Raw genomic sequence first — 19,182 nt, 5'->3', positions numbered from 1 at the left:
TTTGATTTCTAGTATGTGATGGTCTGTTACCCTGTCTGGTCTGGGTTTGAATCTCAGCCCTGCTTCTGAAAGCTGCATATGTTCTCTGTGTTGGCGTAGATTTCCTGCAGTCCTAAGACACTGATCAGTCAGTTGCACATCAATGTGAAATAAAAGTATGATTTCATCTGTGCATGTATGGGTGCAGATTATTGTTATCTATGAACAGAGTCAAGTTAACTGCACTGCTGAAAATTGCTTTATGTTTACTGTACAAACATGAGAGTTGTATCAATGTTTTCATTTAAATCTCTGCAAAAAAGTGAAAATATGTACCACCCAATATGATGAACTTTTCCAAAAAAGTAATGGCTTTTTTTCATGCAGACAAAGGTATGCATTGTGTACATTTTTACAGCTTTAATTAGATATAACAGGACCTTTTGGAGGACCTGTTGTTTAAAGGGACAGTTGCCCCAAAAATGAAACATACATATTTCTCCTTTTACTTGTTGTGCTATTTTTCAGTCTTGATTGTTTTGGTTTGAGTTGATTGGTTGGAGTTTTGGTTAGTGTTGGACATATCAGCAGTAGAGATGTCTGCCTTCTCTCCAAAATAATGTAACTAGATGGTACTTGGCTTGTGTTGCTCGAAGTGCCAAAAAAATAAGTTTGAAAAATTCAACATCAGTGTCTCTTTAAAGAAATCATGACCTGCTTAAAAGATAATCCACAGACTGAGCAACTTTACAAAAGAGCTATTTTCTTTCAAACAAACCACACCCACCAACCATATTGTGCAGATGAAGGTGTGCATCAGCTGCTAGCTCACATAGCATCACCCTTTTTTCTGTGGTGTGATATGGCTGACAGCTCACAACAAGGTCTGTGGATTATCTTGAGTAACCATGTCATGATTTCTGGAAAGAGACATTGTTGTTGAGTTTTTCAAATGCATTTTTGGCGCTTTGAGCATCACAAGTGCCATCTAGTTCCATTATATTCAAGAGAAGGCAGACATCTCCACTACCTCCACAACTCAGGTCAAAACGATCTAGATTTATGAATAGCACTACAGGAAAGAGGATAAATATGTATTTTTAAATTTTTGGGTGAACTATCCCTTTAATGTTTGGTTCTTTCAGTATAAAATGCAGAGGGAAGGATCTGAATTCGTGCCCAAGCCTTTTTCTTAAATTTCAAAAGAAAATTCACTTCTTAAAATGACTGAATGGAAAGCACAGTGTCCTCTGACCTTTAAAGGGAGTGAAAATTTAAGACTGATAGAGACAGAGGAAAATAGAAAAGAAAAAGAGGACTGGAAGGAAGATTTAAATGGAGGCCTATTTGAAATAGCAAAGATCTGCTGAGGAACAAAACACAATCAAAGGAAGGGTCTTTTCAGCTGGGTCAGCTTGAACCTGAAAAATAGCCTCTAAAAGGCAAGAAAACAGAAGAAAACAGTTCCAGCTTCTTAGGCAAAAGACAGAGAACTTGACTTACCCTTGGCCCAATGTCTCCTTGGTCACCCTGGGAGAAAAACAGGAAAATAACAATTGTCAGCACTTATTACCACTGTATATGCACACAGGGCAGGCATGCAACAGAAAACTGCTACTGAAGAGCAGCCGTGACAGACAGGCTTAAACACTTATACTTGTGTACGGGAAAGAAGCGACTCAAAGGTCATCTGTTCCCAAACCAGCTCAGGAAGTCGACATTTATTGCATAAATCATTTGATGCCCACAATTGGAATCATCTGACGGGATGCGATGGAAGTAAAAGAGGGTGTGCACGTGCTGGGGACTGTTGATGAGGATTTGGAGTTCATGTTCTCATCACAGAGCTACTGGCATGATTACATGAAAGGAGCCAATTTTCCAAACCCCAGCATCATCCGTCATTTGCAATCCTCCGCTCATCAGCCTGAATGCTGCTCCGACAGATGCTGTTTACTACAGTTGTTCTTGTGGTTGCCCTTATCTGGGCAATTTTCGCTTGAGTGCAAAAACGTACACACACACACACAAAGCTACCCATTGGTGCATGCGCACAAATGACCACAGGCACCAGCCCTCCACTGTCAGCTCATACGGTCGTTCACATCTCAGACTGGGCAGAGGTTCACAGAGTGGGAAAACATCTGGCTATCATCGAGCCCCACGGAAGGCCTGTAAACCTGTTCAGTGCTTCGACGTGAGAATGTGTGGAGACATACGAGCTCCTACATAACTACATGTAATCTATGGCTGGTTTGATGGGCGTGCAGTGAAAACGTGGGAGGGCACTGCAGAAGAACACCTGTTAGAGTTGTGTGTAAGTGTGTGTGCCTGCATTAGAGTTTCTCTGAAGCTGCCCGCCTGAAAATTAATGTGAGAAATCCCTTCATACAGTGCATTGACTTGTCTAGCAAGGTTGTTGAAATCCATATTGAAGCATACCTTTTCTCCCTTGGGTCCGGCTGGTCCCTGCAGGAGAGAGGAGATAATCAGAGACAGTTGGTCAGGATAAATCAGTTATCAAATGAGCAGCGTACATCACTGTGCAGTACATCTTCAACTGGCCGCTAGCACAGAGCATTCAATCAAAAGGTGAGGTGAGGCAGTAATACTGCTTAATGCAGCTGTGCCATCGAGACTGCTTAATCACAGTGCTAAAGGCACACTTCTTCACTGCTTGTGGGAATGTAATGTGGTCAAAATCAGACAATACAGCAATAAAATTTGCACCTTATGCAACCGATCCAGCAATTTCAAAAAGTCAGAAAACCAATTAGCAAGAAACAACAACAAAAAAAAAATGGAACACACAAACAACAAAAGCCACAAAAGCAAAAATTGCAACAACAGCACCTAAAACAAACAAACAAACAAACATAGATAAAACAAAAAATAGATAAGGAGTATCTATTTCTTTTGTTTTATTGTATTTGTATGTTATATCTGCTATATCTGAAAAAAACCCTTTAAAATAATGTTAAAAAAGAGACTGCTCAGTCACAACATGTCCAAGCATATTTCACAATAAGAGGACCATGTGACATGGGTTTTCAGCTGGAATTTCTTTTAAGATTTGTGAGATAAAAACATGTTTTAGACGTGGAATGCTAGAGATGCTAACCAAAAACACAGGGTCTAACAAAAAGCCTATGCACGCGTGTGTAGTATGTGAGATGCTGACACACTGTGACACTGTGTCGGGCAGTTTGACATCGTCTCATGAACACCAGGCCCACAAGCGAGCTAATCCCTGCCAGTTGGGCTGAGTTGTGCCCACGTCCATGTCTCTGTCATTCTGTCTCAGTGGCACAAGGACCCAAAGTGTGGTGGCACCACAAACCCGCAGACTGACAGAGAGGACGACATGGAAAGCTGCCACCAACTCTGATCTCAGCCACCATCTCTCTAAAAGTGACTCCAGTCAGCAGATCTTACCTCCTACAGCCCAGTCTCCCCTTTTTCATGCCTCTGATCTCTAAACTGTCTATTTTTTGACTCATCCCACATTGAATTTCACACACTGATTTCACCCTGATTCTGCCTTTATTCGGTCTCTAAATCTGCCATGCGATCTGCCGTGAAGCCCCCCTCTCTGATTTGTTCCCCCTGTCCTCACGTCCTCTCTGTCTGGCAGACATTTTGTCTGGATTGGAGTGTTTAGGAGTTCGGGGGGCTGGTGCAGTTTGTTAATGTGAGTGGCCACATGATGACAGGCAGCAGCTTATCTCCTGCTCTGCTCTCTCCTTCTGTTCAGAGAGAGAGGAGACGGAGGGGGAAGTGACAACGCAGCCGCGACTGCTTCTGTAGGTGTGCAATTATCAGCTTAAGTGCAGCCCCTTTAATCTCCTGGTTCTCTTGGCTGGAGACTCAAGTACAAACTCATGCAGTGTGACCAAACATTGATTAAATCAAGTTAAATTTATTTTAAATTTGAGTCAAGATCCCAAAGTTTATAAAGAGGCCAAGAGTTGTGAATATAGAAGTTTGGAACAAATGTATTTGATTCAGTTGTGTAGCCATAAAAAGATAGTCCTGTGTTTGAGTTTGTTACAGCGTATTGCTTTTTTTTTTTTTTTTTTAAAAAAAAAAACACCTTTAAGTAGGCTACTTAAAGAAGAAACTGGAGGAAAAAATGTTAAGGATTAAGTGTCAGTTAGGCCAATGGGTAGGTCTGAAAGTTTCACCCTAATATTTTTTATTTCTTACAAATATTAACTTTTAGTTTTATGCTGATAATTATATCTGTAATCTATGGAGCCCCCAGAGGTTCACAGCGAGATTTTGTTTGATTTTAGTTTGTTTTTTGTTTTGTTTTTTGCGTGGTGATATTTTGTGATGTCTCAGAATACCTTTTCATTCCCTTGCAATAGTTTTGCTTCAGTGTATAAGGTTAAAACAGCAGCAATATATTACAAACCTTTTGGTTATAGTATAAAAACATGAAAATTTAAAAAAATTTAAATATAAAAGCTTACATAGTGGTAGCAGAAAAGCAAAGACTTCGACTTCTTTTGACTTTAATCTTTCTACAACATTTGTGATGAGGAGATAGCCTTAAAGATCTCATCTTAAATTAAACTCTTTTTTTGCAAAGCTGCTACATAACCTGTCTTTTCATGCCAGTAGTATCAGTTAGCATGTTGCATATACATTATTTCTGTGATTTCTGTCACCAAACAAATGCTTGTTTCTGTGTCTCACCATGTGCAGCTACGTCATTATTGCTGCATCTGTAACATCAGCCCATGAGCATGCAGTGTCAATAAATGAGCCCTGATATTAGCCACTGTGACCTTAGAACATATTTAAATTTACTTTCACCAATTATATAACCAGACCTATTTAGCAGTAGTACTATATCAGCATGCTTATTGTCTAATTCAAAGTAAAATTCACTAAGCTGATCTGCACGGGGGCGTTGTGCTGGGAGCAGCTGAGCAGAAAGATGTCTGGCTCAGAAGGAATGGAAGAAGAAAATTATTTACAATTTCATTCTTAACTTAAAGACTTTTATCATTTATGTAATTTTAAAAGTGGGCAAAAAGTCTTAGCATAAGATCAACATACTAGAAGTTTAGTAGAGCTTTTAAACTAAACTATATCCATGAAAACTCAGTAAACTGCATTCACTTATGACCGGACAATTGATCGAAAACAAAAAGCCATTTTCTTTGCCGAAAGAATTGCTGTCGTTTTTGTTCAGTTGTTATCTTTGTGTTTTTAAGTTTATGGTCCTTGAACTCACTTTTCTCTTGTCAGTATTCCTTTAAACTTGATTTATAGGCGAACCCCCTGTCTTGTGGTCATCATCCATCAACAAATCAAACTGCTTTTATCCTTTATTTGCGTGTTTTCATCTCTCCTCAACATCCCTTGAGTACTGGGGCAACTGTGGTCACAAGGTCTATGTCACACCTGCTGGGGTTTTATGGCAGACCCTCAGCGATGGGGAAGTCCTCTTAAAGGACAGACCCAGCTTGAGGTCTCCTTTTGCAGGAAACAACATCTTAATGGTGTTTACAGAGGAACTATTCAAACAGCTCTCGTTTTACATTTCAGAAGATGATTCGTCCTTCTCATAGGCAAAGAGGACCGGGGGGGGGGGTACTTTAATGACTTTTTAAAGAGCCTCTGTAGAGGTTATAAACTCTATTCTCTCTCTTACTTTCCCACTGGTGTGTAACCCATTCGCTCTGCTTCGCCCGTTTCCACGCTACACCTGGGCGTGTCTGGCGGTGTGGCAGGGTTTCTGAGGAAGGGTGATGGATGGGACTCAGAGGTGAAGTGCAAAGGGGGTTTCAGCACACGGTTCAGTTGAGCCATGAGTCCCCCGTGGCTGTGAGCCCTGGGATGACTTAAGAGGTGGAACAAGAAACAAGGTGGCTACCGTGGGCTTTTTCACTCTGCTGCAACGCTCCCTCAGGAACAGTAAAGATGATTGATGAAGTTTTGCAAACCATCACCTGTCTTACAGGCCAAATACCTAACTGAATTCACAAAAAATCTTTGAGAATGAATTGCTTCAGTGTAATTGATATGTGTTATTAAAAAACTCAAACAAGACAGGTGTGTTATGGTGTACCTGGCTTCCCTTGGGACCTGGAAAACCCTGAGAGGAGAAAAAACAAAGTGAAAATTAAACTATTGTCAGTCATGTGAAGCCAGTTTTATAGATTTGATTCTGGGAATACTCACTGGTTTTCCATCCAAGCCAAGAGGACCCTGTTGAAGGACAGATAAAAAAGACGTTATGAAAAGACAACAAGACTGTCCAGTACTGTACTCAACCTTTTCGTCTAACTCTCTACAAGAAAGCCAACAAACATATTTCTAAAAATATTAAACAATTCCTTTAAAGAGTGGCTTCAAAACGTCTGCTGTGAATGAAGAATATGATTAAGACATTATTTGTTTTAAATCCATTAACAAAACTATCTTCCCCATCAAAATATGATAAACCGGCTCCTATTTATTAGTTTTGTAATGATATTTTAGTCTTGTCTCCGTAACGCTCAGCAAACAATGTAAGTGATCTTTGCTTAGCAAGAGCAGTTTAAGTGGATTTGGCAAGACAAACATTTCAAGGGAGGACAGTAAAAAGCGTGCTTGTAAACGACAGAGAGAAACAGCCGCAGTTATTGTAAAGTTAAGGATGAAAAAGTTGGTAAAAGGCAGATACAAATGCTCTGTGTATATCCTGCCCCATCTAACTCTGTGTGTGTGTGTATGTCTTTGTGTGCACACGTAAGACTCAAATATTAAGACATTTCCAGGTGGTTTATAATTATTCTAAGATTTAGAGTTTGGTGTCCAACATGATAGACTCTGTGTGGATTTGGTCCAGCTGTATTAATCTGCCACACATCCCCACATCCGCAGTGTCTCTGTGTGTTTGTGGCTATGAGATAATCCAGCAGGCTGTTGAGACCCTTTAAAGCCCCCATCCAACCTCACCCAAGTGCTGAGACAGCAGTTGGAGTTGTCTGCTGTGTTTACCTAAAAAAAAAACAGTCGAGCAGTCATTTAACCTCCTCTGCAAAGCAACACGCAGTTCAAAGGCACAAACCTTCAGATCCCTATTTAAACATAAAGGATCAAACTTTCCAAAAACACTTAAATGTGACGTATGTGGTGAAGGCTAATGTTGACTTCCTCTATAATGGCCGTACTCAAAATTATGCTAACAGTTCCCTAACAGGGTCGCTCGGTCGTGGGTTGCTCAACCCCTCACAGTCCTGGTGGCTCTGCAGACTGGAAACCATCCTTACCAATCGTCATCTCTGGCTTTGGATGGCTTCCATAAGTTGGGCTTTTCTCTTCAGCCCCCTGTTTTACCAGCCCCATGGGTGCTATTCTGGCTAAGCTCCTGTAGTGAAAACCTACCACAGTGTCGTCGCTGCCTGCTTTGACAGATGGATGGGGGGGGCATAAGGACGGAGGGAATGATACTCTGGGGCAGCTCTCATTAATAGTTTGTGCAATTGTTTGCTTTAGTCCTGTAATGGACGGCTATGGCTATAAACTCTCCTCAAAAAGTGGTTAGTCCATATAAAAGAGGGTTATAAAAAAAGTACAGCAAAAAGCCTTTGAGGCCCTTGATGTCTTCTTGATTGAGGGTCTCTTGTGAAATCAGCAATAAGTGGCTGAGATGCGGGGGTGGAACAAATCACTGGGACCAATCGGACAGCAATAATTTCGCCATGACTGTCTAAAGATGAGAGGAGGGTGAAGAGTTAGGATACTACATAGATTATGGGACAGGTTGTAGTTTCACCACTCTATTAAAAGCAGCATGCTGTGATTGTCATGTCAGGCATGCAAGTTTAAGAATTTGACTGACCCTACAAAAGTCCCTGAGTCCTCCCTGCTATCTTTGTACATGTCTGTGGATCTACACGTGTGTGTGTGTATGTGTGTGTGTGCAGTGATATCTCTGCATCTGGCAGCGTTTATCAGGGCTCCTTCAAGACTCGTCAGGATGAGTAGACGAGGTGTGCATGGTGAGGTCATCGGCTGCTGCAAAGTCTGAACCGCAGAAAAAACAGACTGATTTATGGTTGCTAACAAGCCACACAGAGGCTTGTGAACAGTAAGTACTATAGCTGTATGTCTCTTCCTTTGTGTGTGTGAGAGAGGGTTTATTCTTAACAATATAAGCCTGTATCTAATAATCTTATTCAACTGGTATCCAATATGGAATAAAACAAAACCCAGAATGACGAAAGCTACCTGGAGCAATAATTCAGCCAACAAAACAGAAGTCCAGGAAGCTCCTCTAGGACTGTAGGATGAGATACTTTTTAAATATATGAGCCTCACTTAAATTAGCAACAGAAGTCTGACTGAACTTTTAATGGAAACCTAAGGGCAAAATGGGCCAGTAGGTTTTATATGAATGAGAATAAGAGTCGGAGCACAGGAGCTAGGGGAAATTGGATTTTGATGTGCGGCTCTTAATACATTCTGTGCTTTTCCGTCTGTATAGCTGCATTGTTACACTATACCTCCAATGTACAAGACAGTCTGCAAGGCGGGAAAAAAATACAATTCAAATAGAAATACAGGCCAAAAAAAAACCCAACAAAAAAAGCCATGGGAAACAATCTCTTTATCTTAGACCACAAATGGATCAGGCTGCAGAATCAAAGGACAGATAGAGGAACACAGAAAGAAAGGGACATTAATGTTGAGAAAAAGTGAGGAAATAGCTTGAGATTACCACCAAAACCTCAAGTGAAGGTGGGGGGAGAGGAAACAAAATAATCTATGTGTGTGTGTGGTTATTTGTGTGTTTTCCTCGTCTACATCTTGTCCTGCAGCGTCCCTCAGCAGATAAAAAAAAGTTTCGACTCAGCATTCCCACCAATTAGATGGCTTTTAAACACATCTCTGGAAAATAACTTGGCCTGCAGGAGGGCATATGTCTGTGTCTATGTTTGTGTGTGTGTGCATGCTCACACATGTATATGTGTGTGTCTTAATCCCAATGAAACAGGGCGAGGGGTGTCTCTGCTGTCTTTATTGTACTCCCTATGGTGCAGACTGGTAATTACCCAGTACGGTGTAATTGTTGAGGATGCTGCGTGAAAACTTGGTGTCTGCACATCAGAGCTGACACCTCAGCTAAAAGCACACATGGTAATTTGTCGCACACATTAGGCTCACTGAGATTAATTACGTCACAATTAAAGGGACAGTTCATTCAAAAATATAAAACAAAAGAAAAAGAAAGAAAAAAAAAACTACTTCCAGAAATCATGACCCGGTGACTCAAGAAAATCAACAGATGTTGCTGTAAGCAGTTTTATGTAGGAACTATTTTACTTACTGAATTATACCCACCAATCTTATCACTACGCAGAAGGAAGCGTGTGTCTCCTACTAGCTCACCAACAGCTGAGGAGGACACCATTAATGTTTAAATCTTGGGCTGTCACGAGCATCAACCTCTCGTCAATATGAAAATTCACACTTCCTTTTGTGCTGTGATACAGGTGGTGGGTGAAATTTTGGAGAAAAACAAAAAAGGTTCCTTTATGAAACTGCTCACACCATAGTCTGTGGATTATCTCAAGTAACCGGGTCTTAAGGTCCATTTACGTCCATTATACTGGAGAGAAGGCAGATGTCATACAGCCGATATCTCCAACACTCTGCAACTCACACCAGAACAATCTATATTGATGCACTACAGATAAAAGAAAAAATCTGGATATTTGCTTGGGGGGGTGAATTGTCCCTTGAAGGAAGAAGGGAAAATGAGAGAACTTTTTCCTCCCCTGGTTCTATTTTTCTCCTTTGATATCATTATCTCTTCCTCTCTTGCAGTGATTCACCAACTTTCCTCTCCAGTTACTTTGTTGCCACAGGGATAAAACTCTAACCTCTATGTCAGGGCTACATGAACATAATGTCGTTGTGATACATGACATTTGCTTCTTTAAAGAAAATAGCATCTCCATCCAGAACCAAAGAGCACAATAAAGCATACCAGAGTGCTGCGTGTTTGGGACAGAAAATCACTGACATGTTGTTGGGTGACTGTCTGGCTTTAATCTGAGCTCAGCGGCCTGGAAGGCTGAACAATGGAGGCCTCAGCCTGTTTCTGCTGAGTGAGGGCCGCTGTCTGTCACAGACTGGCACTTTAGTATAAACACGCTAGTGGCCGGGCATATGAATGAGAATCAATTGGTGTGTGTGGGTGTGTGTTTACTCTGCACTGTTCTGTCAGTCTGTCTGAGTTTGATTGTTTGACAGGAGGAAGGCTCCTTTCTGAAACTCAAACCCTAGCCTGTGATTTATGAGAGGAAGAAGTGACAGGGGTTACACAAGGAGAGAAAACATACATCAGCACGCACAAGCACACACACTTATCATAGTGTTATGCTTGAGATACACTCAGACCACATGTCATTAACACTGTTTATCACATTACTAATGCTTCAATAGAAGTGGACTGCTGCATGCATTAGTCTGATGAACCTATTGACTGCGAGACACGTGTATGCCACCTGAAAGAAGTGCAGCACATGCACGCTCAAATACTGGCAAATGGCACACATGTACTGTATGCACATACTGGTCTATAAGACAATTATTCAGCAGTGACAGTCAGATATTTTACCTAAGTAAAATTAGCAATACCACAGTGTAGAAATATTCTGTTATGAATAAGTCTGGATAAAATTGTATTTCTAAGTAAATTACCAAAAGTAGTCATAATGCAGAATGGCGATTTTCAGATATATGTGTTTTATATTGTATGCAATGCATCTCCTTTGTATTTCATATATGAAGTATATGCATTTGTCTTTGTCAAATAAACAAATAAATAAAATAAATTATTGTACGATAAATATTGATGCACTGGTGTATATATCACTTGAAACATTTTTTGGGGCTTTTTTAAATGTATTTGACAGGACAGACAGCCCCTGTTAACTTAACTAATAAACTGAACCTAACTACTATTAATTTGCAATATAACTAGCAGCATAAGTTACAAAGTTATTTGCCCTTTGATTGCAGTGAAGTAGAAGTATAGAAAAATGGCAGTGTACGCGCAATACTTGAGTGAATGTGTCACAGAATTAGGACTCCTGCCCGCTGATGGTTAAAGGCTAAAATTATATCCCATTGTGTTTAGATACACTGTAACAAGGGTGAGAGAGGGCAAAAAAGAAAAGTGCTGGAATGCGATCTGGTTGTTGTAACAATGGAAAAATAAAGAAAGAAAATCTACTGGCACAAGTCATTGGCACAACACAAGTTAGTGCTGCGCTGCTCTCTGGAAACTGACTTGACTCATTTGTGTTGATGTGTGCATGCCCTCTCCATATGTGCAGTCCATGTGAGACAAGTTATTGGTGTGAAAATATATCACATGCATGCACGCACACACACACACACACACACACACACACACACACACACACACACACACACACACACACACACACACACACACACACACACACACACACACACACACACACACACACACACACACTGACCACTTCCCCCGCTCTGGCCTTTGTTACAGAGATCTACATAAACTATGGGTGGTTGGATGGAGTTCACACACATCTGCACATATGGACAGAGATACACAAACAGTGCTACCCAACAGGAAGAGCGGCCCTTTTTGAGCTTCAGTGTTTGAAACTTGATAATCTCTGCTGCCAAATTAAATAATGTGCTGTCCATTTTAATTGCCAGTATGATTAATCTACTGTTTCATGGTAACTTCATACACTCATCATGCCCACATCGTAACAGGAGGATGCCTCTTGCACTAATATAAGATAAAAGCAGTGATCTCATAATGATGACAAGACCAGGAAGGATTACACAGATTATCCAGTTTTAGCCAGTTTTAAATAACGCATTGCATCATTTAATGAAGAAGAAAAACAGCTACACTTGAATGTGCCACAACTTTGGGATTTCTAATGAAGACAGTGACAAAGATGAATAGTCACAGGCAAACAAACACAACTGTGCACACACTTCTCCGTACACTTGAGCCACCTGTGTGTAATTAGCAACAGGCATTTCCCGTCAGGAGAACCGTGCAGTGCCAGGCAGACTGGGAGTATGACTGGGAGAGCGAGCCCCATGGGTAACGGACTTCCCAATGAGACGCCTTGGAAACCAACACCAGGGGCGACTACTGTAGCTCGCCATGGCAAACATATAGAGGGGTCACACGATAGCAGGACAGCGTGTCTCAAAGAACATATAACACCGACACACATAGAGCTGACACATGAGCACCATGCAGACATCCCGCCCTGATGTCTCCATCAGCTCACACAACCTGAACTCTCAGATTAGGATTGTATATCTGTATCAGATAATGAGAGTCTGACGATGGCAAAACCACAAATCAGCAACAGAGCCACGAGCTGTTTTATCTCATCAGTAGTCTGACCGACCACAAGAGGCCGCTATGTCTCTGGATAAAACTCCAACAGACTCTCAGTCTTATGATATGCATCACTGTTAGATGTTTTACCTGAGTAAGAGTAGCAACACCAAAGTGTAAAAACACTTCAAACTTTTTCTTAAGTTAAAGTACATAATTTATAATTTAATTAATAATTTTTAGCATCAAAGACTGCTTCTGGCAAAGTAGAAGGCAAAGTACCAAAAGTAAAAAACTCATGATGCAGAATGGCCCATTTCAGAATCATAATATATTCTGTCACTGGATTATAATCAGTGCTGTGTAATACGTACATCACTTTAACCCTCTGAGACCAACCCAGCTGCAAGTGATCCCTGCTGATATTCTTGTCTACAAAAGGCTGCTGCCGGCTGTGTAGTGGGCTACATAAATCTAAAGATTAGGATTAGGAAAAACAGCATGACACATTTCACAGATGTTTCTTGGCAACTCAACACATTTGTATGAAAATGGGTTCTACATCATTCAGCCCTTCACAGACATGCCCACTTTTTTGGGGCAGTTTGGGACAAAATAATGTGTTTTTTTAGCATGTAGTACAAATGTATTATATTTGCATATTATATTTGAATACTCTTGCATACTGGGGTCCCTAGACAGCTGTAAAATTGCATAAATTGCACCTGACTGGAAAGCTGAGACTCCTGTGGATTAAACAAATAGTCCTTATAGTATCCCTTTCACTGTAGTGAGACCATTTCTATGACACATGACATCACTGTTTACAATAACGTATTGTTACCTCATGGATTATCACAGCCTCATGAAACTTTACAGTCACAAACTAAAGACATGCAGCTGTCCAAGTATGTATGGCTTTTATAGGTATATTAACCATAAGGGTGTTTCTCAGCAGTTTCTGGAACAGAAGTGCTTGTCATCCAATAACAGGAAAATGCAGTTCTTACAGAAATCTCCAAATATCGAAGGTTTTTGATATCAAATATGGATTTTTCTATGGGTCTCCTAAAGGTCTTGGTGTCTTCAGGTGGTGTTTTGGAGGGATTTATGACACTTTTTATCAATTCTCAAGCGGTAAAAAAAAAAAAAATTAAATTTAGCACAAAATGCTACAACGTGACATAACCGAGCGTGGGAATGGCCATCAGACACTTCCACCATAATTTTCTGAGTCCTTATACTCTCTAAACATTCAGAGTTTGAACAGGTGTCTAACCAAAACACATTGTTTAGTGCAGATTTGTGACTCGAAAAATTTAACAGACAATGCTGAGCTGAAATTAATCTTCAGGTTCGTAACTGTCAGATGATGTAAACTATTCTATATTGCATATGCTGTCGACCTACTATCTCCCCATGAAGATCCCCAGCCCCCTTAAAAAGAAAAAAAGAAGTTTATATGTACAGCACTTTGAGATTACAGCTGGTTTATGGTGGGTTTAATTTGAACTACTTTATATACTGCTGGGCAGTTTACCTTTGCTAATACATTATCATTTATTAGTTTATATGTTTTATTTATGATCTAAATCTTTAAGTAACTAATAACTAAAGTTATCAAATAAATTTAGTGGAGTAAAATGTTCAGCATTTTCCTCTGAAACATAGCAGAGAGGTATGTAGTAAAAATACTCAACTAATTACAAGTATCTCAGAATTTTACTTAATGGAAGTATTTGAGTAAATGTACTTACATACATTACAGCACTGAAGAAATCTGTGATCTGCTTTGTATTCAGTAGCCATGCATATTCAGTTTTATCATCTAAAAGTTAGCAAACCCCATTTAAAAGCTAAAGGCCATAATTTGTGCCTTGTGGGTGAATGTTTCATATTGTCATCGGTACGGTTTATACTCCTATGGTTTATGTTTACAGATAATATCTTCACAAGATCAGTCTTTATGTTTATTGCTCTTCATGTTTATGCATTTTCACATGTGTGCTAAATATGTTTTATGTCACTATTCTCTGCGCTGAGTCAGTGAGTTGCGATGCTTCAAATTGCCACTCTGTGCAGTCTATGTCTGCTTGTGTTTAAAAACAACTGTTTCTGTATTTGAATCATGTCTCAGTCATGGGGCAGGATACATCATCAAGAGCAAATGTTTAAGGTAGCATGAAGAGGCAAGGAAACGGGTGATGATTAGAGAAAATGAAATTTCTTCAAAAAGAGCAGAGAGGAAAAAACAGAAAAAAGCCTAATGAAGCTGTTGGGAAAAACTGGGAGAAATTCAGAGAATAAAACAGGAGGAAAATGGAGATGTGATTGGGTCAATTGAAGAGTGACAGGATAAATAACAAATCAAATTTACCGGGTATCCATCCCGTCCAGCCTTGCCCTGGTGAGGTTAGAGATTAAAGCATGAAGCATTGAGACAGGTTAGAACAGACAACAACAGCTGCACACAACACGCTGTATATACTATATATATGTATGACCTGGTACACTTTATTCTGAAGGAGACAAGTATTAACTGGTACACAGGATGAAGTTTTTACTGGTCCATAAAAATGCTTTTTTAATGAACTAAATTAGTGATTGAAGCATTGCGTGAAGGCTGAATCATACATTATGTTGAAACTACAACTTTTGACTTCTGTTTAAACAATGTAAGGCCAGCATCTGACCTTTTTGGCACCGGGTTACACCTGCTTTCAAACGTGAGCCATATTAGATTTTTGTATGATTTCATAATTGACTTCAGGTAATGTGTGACACCAGATAAAGTGGGACAGATAAGCATGGAAATGATTTGTTTTCTTCAAAATCAATAGCCAATCAACAAAAGTGATCTGGAATTGTTGCTTCAACATCTCTCTCCACAAAAAAGTTGTGAAGATCTGATATCATCAGAGCGGGTGTGGTCTGTCCTTACCAGATGTTCAAGCAGGTAGTGAGTTCAGCAGCATATTATGTCCAACCTCACAATGATAGAACTGTTGATTAGTTAAATTAGGAAGCAAGCTGCGCTACTGGATCATATTGAAGTAATTTAATGATTGGTTGAAAATTACGTAAAACAAATATGTAAAATAACGCCTTGTTATATGTCACTTTCCCACATTACGTTACCATGTTAGCTAATGCCGGGCAGCATTTTTCAGATCACCATTTTATGCTGAGCGATTGATAGGCTACATGACTGAATTGAATTTTATTTCACTTCATCCTGCTGACTTTTTATTATTCTGACAAAATGATTAACATGTTGACAGGACTGAAATGAAATGTTGATCAAACTAATTATTATCACCAGTTAGCTTCATGCTATGATTGCGTTATATGACATTGTTCCAAGTGAAATGGCCTATAGTTCCGATTTGCTTTCAATGAGCACAAATGATAATAATAATAATAATAATAATTATTATTATTATCATTATTATTATCGTTATTTCAAAATGATTGTCCCACTTAACCAAACATGCTTTCCAACATTACCTGAATATGCTGCTTGACTGAGTGAGAGTGTTGTGGTGTGTTTGAAGCTATATGACTTCTAAAATGAGCGCATTCACATTTCATCCCGACATAAAAATACTAAAAAGGCCTAAAATAATTTAGAGAAACATTACTGGAATGATGTAACAGTTTTTTTTTGTAAGTATACTGAGATATATACCAAAAAGTGTCTCACATTACCTGAATTTACCACCATTTTAGAAGCAAATTACCACTGACATGCTTTTGGGTTATTTCTGACGTCTGATATACTTCACTTGTAATTGTAGGAAATTGTAGTGATAGATTGCTACTTTGCGGAGTAACAGGTTGTTTCACATTACCACACTTTTCCTTCGACTTTCTCTCATTTTATGCACTCTTTGTGTAAACCAGCTGCACAGACAATTTTCTCCAATAAAACCAGTTCCTGGATCTTCAAAATGTCAGCCGGAGACACTGTTTCCATTCCCAAATTTCCAGAGCAGCATTATGGTGTGTTTCAGAGCGTATAAGCTGTGCCTCTGCATATCTGATCTGTGCCACATGTGACCAAATGATTTAAAAAATTAAATACAAAATCAGAAGAGGGTCACTCTTCCCCCAGCAGGTGACAACATGATGAAATCCAAAACTTGAAGGCAACAGCAGTTAGTTTGTCTGTGTGTATGTGTGTGTTTTAGCTGCTCTGTCCGAGTGTCAGCAGGAGTTATAGGTCCAAAGAGGAGAATAACTCGCTGCTAATAAGTCACTGATCCCTGAAACACACACAGACAAAAGCACACATACATGCACACACCCGCAGCTCCCTAGGTGGTCCATTTATTGCCAGGCTCTGTGGATGCACGTGTGATGAGTCCCTGACAGTTTTGTGTCTGTGTGTTCAGGTTTTACTGCTGTGACAGTAAACCATATTGAAGGATAAAATATTGTGTGAGTGTATGTGAGTGTGAAAGTATTTTTAGTTGATTTTACTACTACCTGGTTGAGATGGAATTGTACTTACAGGAAGTCCTGCAACAGAAAAAGAGAAATCAGGCATTAGAAAAGAAATTCTTTACATCTCCGCTGACACATGAAGCACAGCATGTGTGAGTTATGGTAACCTCTGGTTTGTACAGCAATCAATTCCTCTGAACAGTGGTGTACAACAAAAAACTGTGCATGCAATGCGGTTTGTTAGATGATGACTGTAATTAACCAGCTGAATATGGTACAGAACAAGCTCATTAGAGCCGCTGCCAATGAAGTTTGTGGTGAAGCCGTTATGATAAACAGACTTCTGGATAATGGGCCATGTTTCGCATTAGAACATGAAGTCATGTCAAGACTTTGTTTCCTAAGAAGATATGGGTGTACAAGGCAGAGGACAAACAGGCAGTGAAAAGGTCGGGGCGTGCTGGCAAAATGTGTGTCCCTTTAAAGTATTAAAAAAAGACGTCTCAGAGATTTCTGCGGGGCAGACTTTCAGATCTGATTGAAATGGTCTGATGTTGAGTCTAAGCAGCGAAAAGTACACTCTGCTTTTCCTACTTAGCCTAACCAAAAACAACAGTAATGATCAAAAGGCTCCTTTCGTTCTTAGTGGTCTTAATGGAATATTCTTATAAAAAACATTCTCTTAAAAGTCCAAGGCCGTGGGCACTAATAAACCAGCCAAACCCCGACAAAGTAAGTATATTACTTTACCATTAAAAGATTTTATATTAGTAATTGGTTCATATTTATCTGATCTAAATTTAAAACCAATCATGATGCTGATTTATATGATTGTTAACACAATTACAGTCTATGGCACGATTTGGAGCCACGCCACCACTGCAGTCCTGCTACAACGCAGCTCGGCAGCATGGATGCAACACTAAACATAAACTCCACCAGATTGAAAACAGGCCTCCTCTGGGGAAGAGTGGGATATTTGTGGTGTTTTGTTGCTATTTAAACATACAAAAAGTCCTGCTGACATGACCAGAATCATGTGACCCTTCAAGTTGGCTGTTTTATTGAAGGGACAGGGCATTTTTTGGGACAAGAAGGGCTAGAAAAATGGATAAAAAAAATGAAGGTGGTTGGAGCGAGAAGGTGAAATGGAAAGAAGAAGATAGAGGTGTTGGGGTTTATGAGGCATGAAGTCAATGAAATTTAGCTGTGTCTAGACGCCGGGACAAGGACCCAATGGGCCAGACAGTTAGGTAAACAAGTGCACACTAGTTAGAGTGCCACAGTAAGACGAGCTTTAAACACTGAACTTGAGACAGGTGTGTGAGAGTTTGGAGATTAATGAGAAAGAAAATGAAGTAAACAGAAAAGAAATAGTAGAAATAGATGCAGGAGACAGGGCGACAGATGCTTAACTACTCTGTCTGCCCTCTTTCCTGTTATTCAGATTTCTGTTTCTGTTTTTTCTCTCTACTTTTTCTGAGAAAACAGGGGAAACCTCTTCTGGTCTTGTAAAAAGTTGTCCCGGAGTCATCAGATGGCGCAACAGTCTCTCCATGCCACCTACCCCCACACTATATAACCCAGGCTGCAACATGAGGACGCAAAAGTAAACAACAAGAGAGACAACCTAAACTGAACCACAGTGCCCTTTTCAGATACCGACCATCCTGCGACAAACAGCGAGCAGCCGATGAGCATTGCATCTGGGGAGAAACTTTAACGAGGGGCCTTCCCGTAATCCTCCAAAAGACCAAGTAACTGAAGATGTGCACCACCCTAATGAAAAACACAGTCATGCACTCATTTTGGTGATTGCCTGGTGGATTTGCACAACTCAGAGGGATTTACGCAATCTATGTTAAGAGGATGTTGGGTAATAACGAGGATATAAGGATTTATGGGAAAAGCTGCATTGTCAATAAATCATGAAAAGACCAAAACCAACTACCATTGTTGTCCAAAAACTATTAAAATCACATCAGTGAGTCACAACGTCGCACTGGGTCAATTCCACATACAATGACATGGTGATGTAACTAATCACAACCAATAATTAAACGTTAGTTCCTGTTTGATTAACAGTGCTAAAAGCAACAGTGTCCACCTATTTTAGAAAAATTACTAAGCCGTTTTAAAAAATTAAACTTTATGTTTGTGAGTTTTATTTAAAGGTACACTTTGTAGGATTTCCCTGAAGAACAATGCATAGACTCATACAAGCAAGAAGTCAATTAAAAGTTTGTGGTGGTGTATTAATCCAAACCATCCTTATTCCCAGGATGTCAAATACCAACCTTTTGTCACACCTCTTGGCATCCTATAGTAATGCACAGCATATCTATGTGACGCACAGTTGAAACACATTGTAACACATGGTAAATTACGTG

The 19,182-nt window shown here is 39.8% G+C and overlaps 2 protein-coding genes across 6 annotated transcripts in view; both read right to left on the bottom strand.

The window, feature by feature from the left end:
* col23a1a (collagen type XXIII alpha 1 chain a) overlaps positions 1–14,920 on the bottom strand; it is a 35,892-nt gene extending 20,972 nt beyond the window's left edge. Inside the window, exons 1-5 of one of the 5 annotated variants that reach the window (XM_088081187.1) lie at positions 14,724–14,920; positions 6,175–6,201; positions 6,062–6,088; positions 2,422–2,448; positions 1,483–1,509 (exon numbers count right to left, since the gene is read on the bottom strand). The gene's annotated coding sequence lies outside the window, so the exon portion shown is untranslated. The remainder of the gene's footprint in view (positions 1–1,482; positions 1,510–2,421; positions 2,449–6,061; positions 6,089–6,174; positions 6,202–14,723) is intronic. The other 4 variants (XM_088081185.1, XM_088081188.1, XM_088081186.1 and 1 more) reach the window with 4 other exon arrangements.
* Positions 7,943–19,182, bottom strand: part of LOC148188937 (uncharacterized) — a 120,301-nt gene continuing 109,061 nt past the window's right edge. Inside the window, exon 4 of the mRNA XM_088081442.1 lies at positions 7,943–8,004. Within this exon, the coding sequence (XP_087937568.1) occupies positions 7,943–8,004 (62 nt within the window). The remainder of the gene's footprint in view (positions 8,005–19,182) is intronic.

This window comes from Plectropomus leopardus, chromosome 8 (assembly GCF_026936395.1).
Source record: "Plectropomus leopardus strain MGB_pleo_1.0 chromosome 8, ASM2693639v1, whole genome shotgun sequence".
In the NCBI taxonomy this organism is placed as follows: Eukaryota; Metazoa; Chordata; class Actinopteri; order Perciformes; family Serranidae; genus Plectropomus; species Plectropomus leopardus.
The sequence above is the reverse complement of the archived record's forward strand: the minus strand, read 5'-3'. Positions and strand labels throughout refer to the sequence as shown.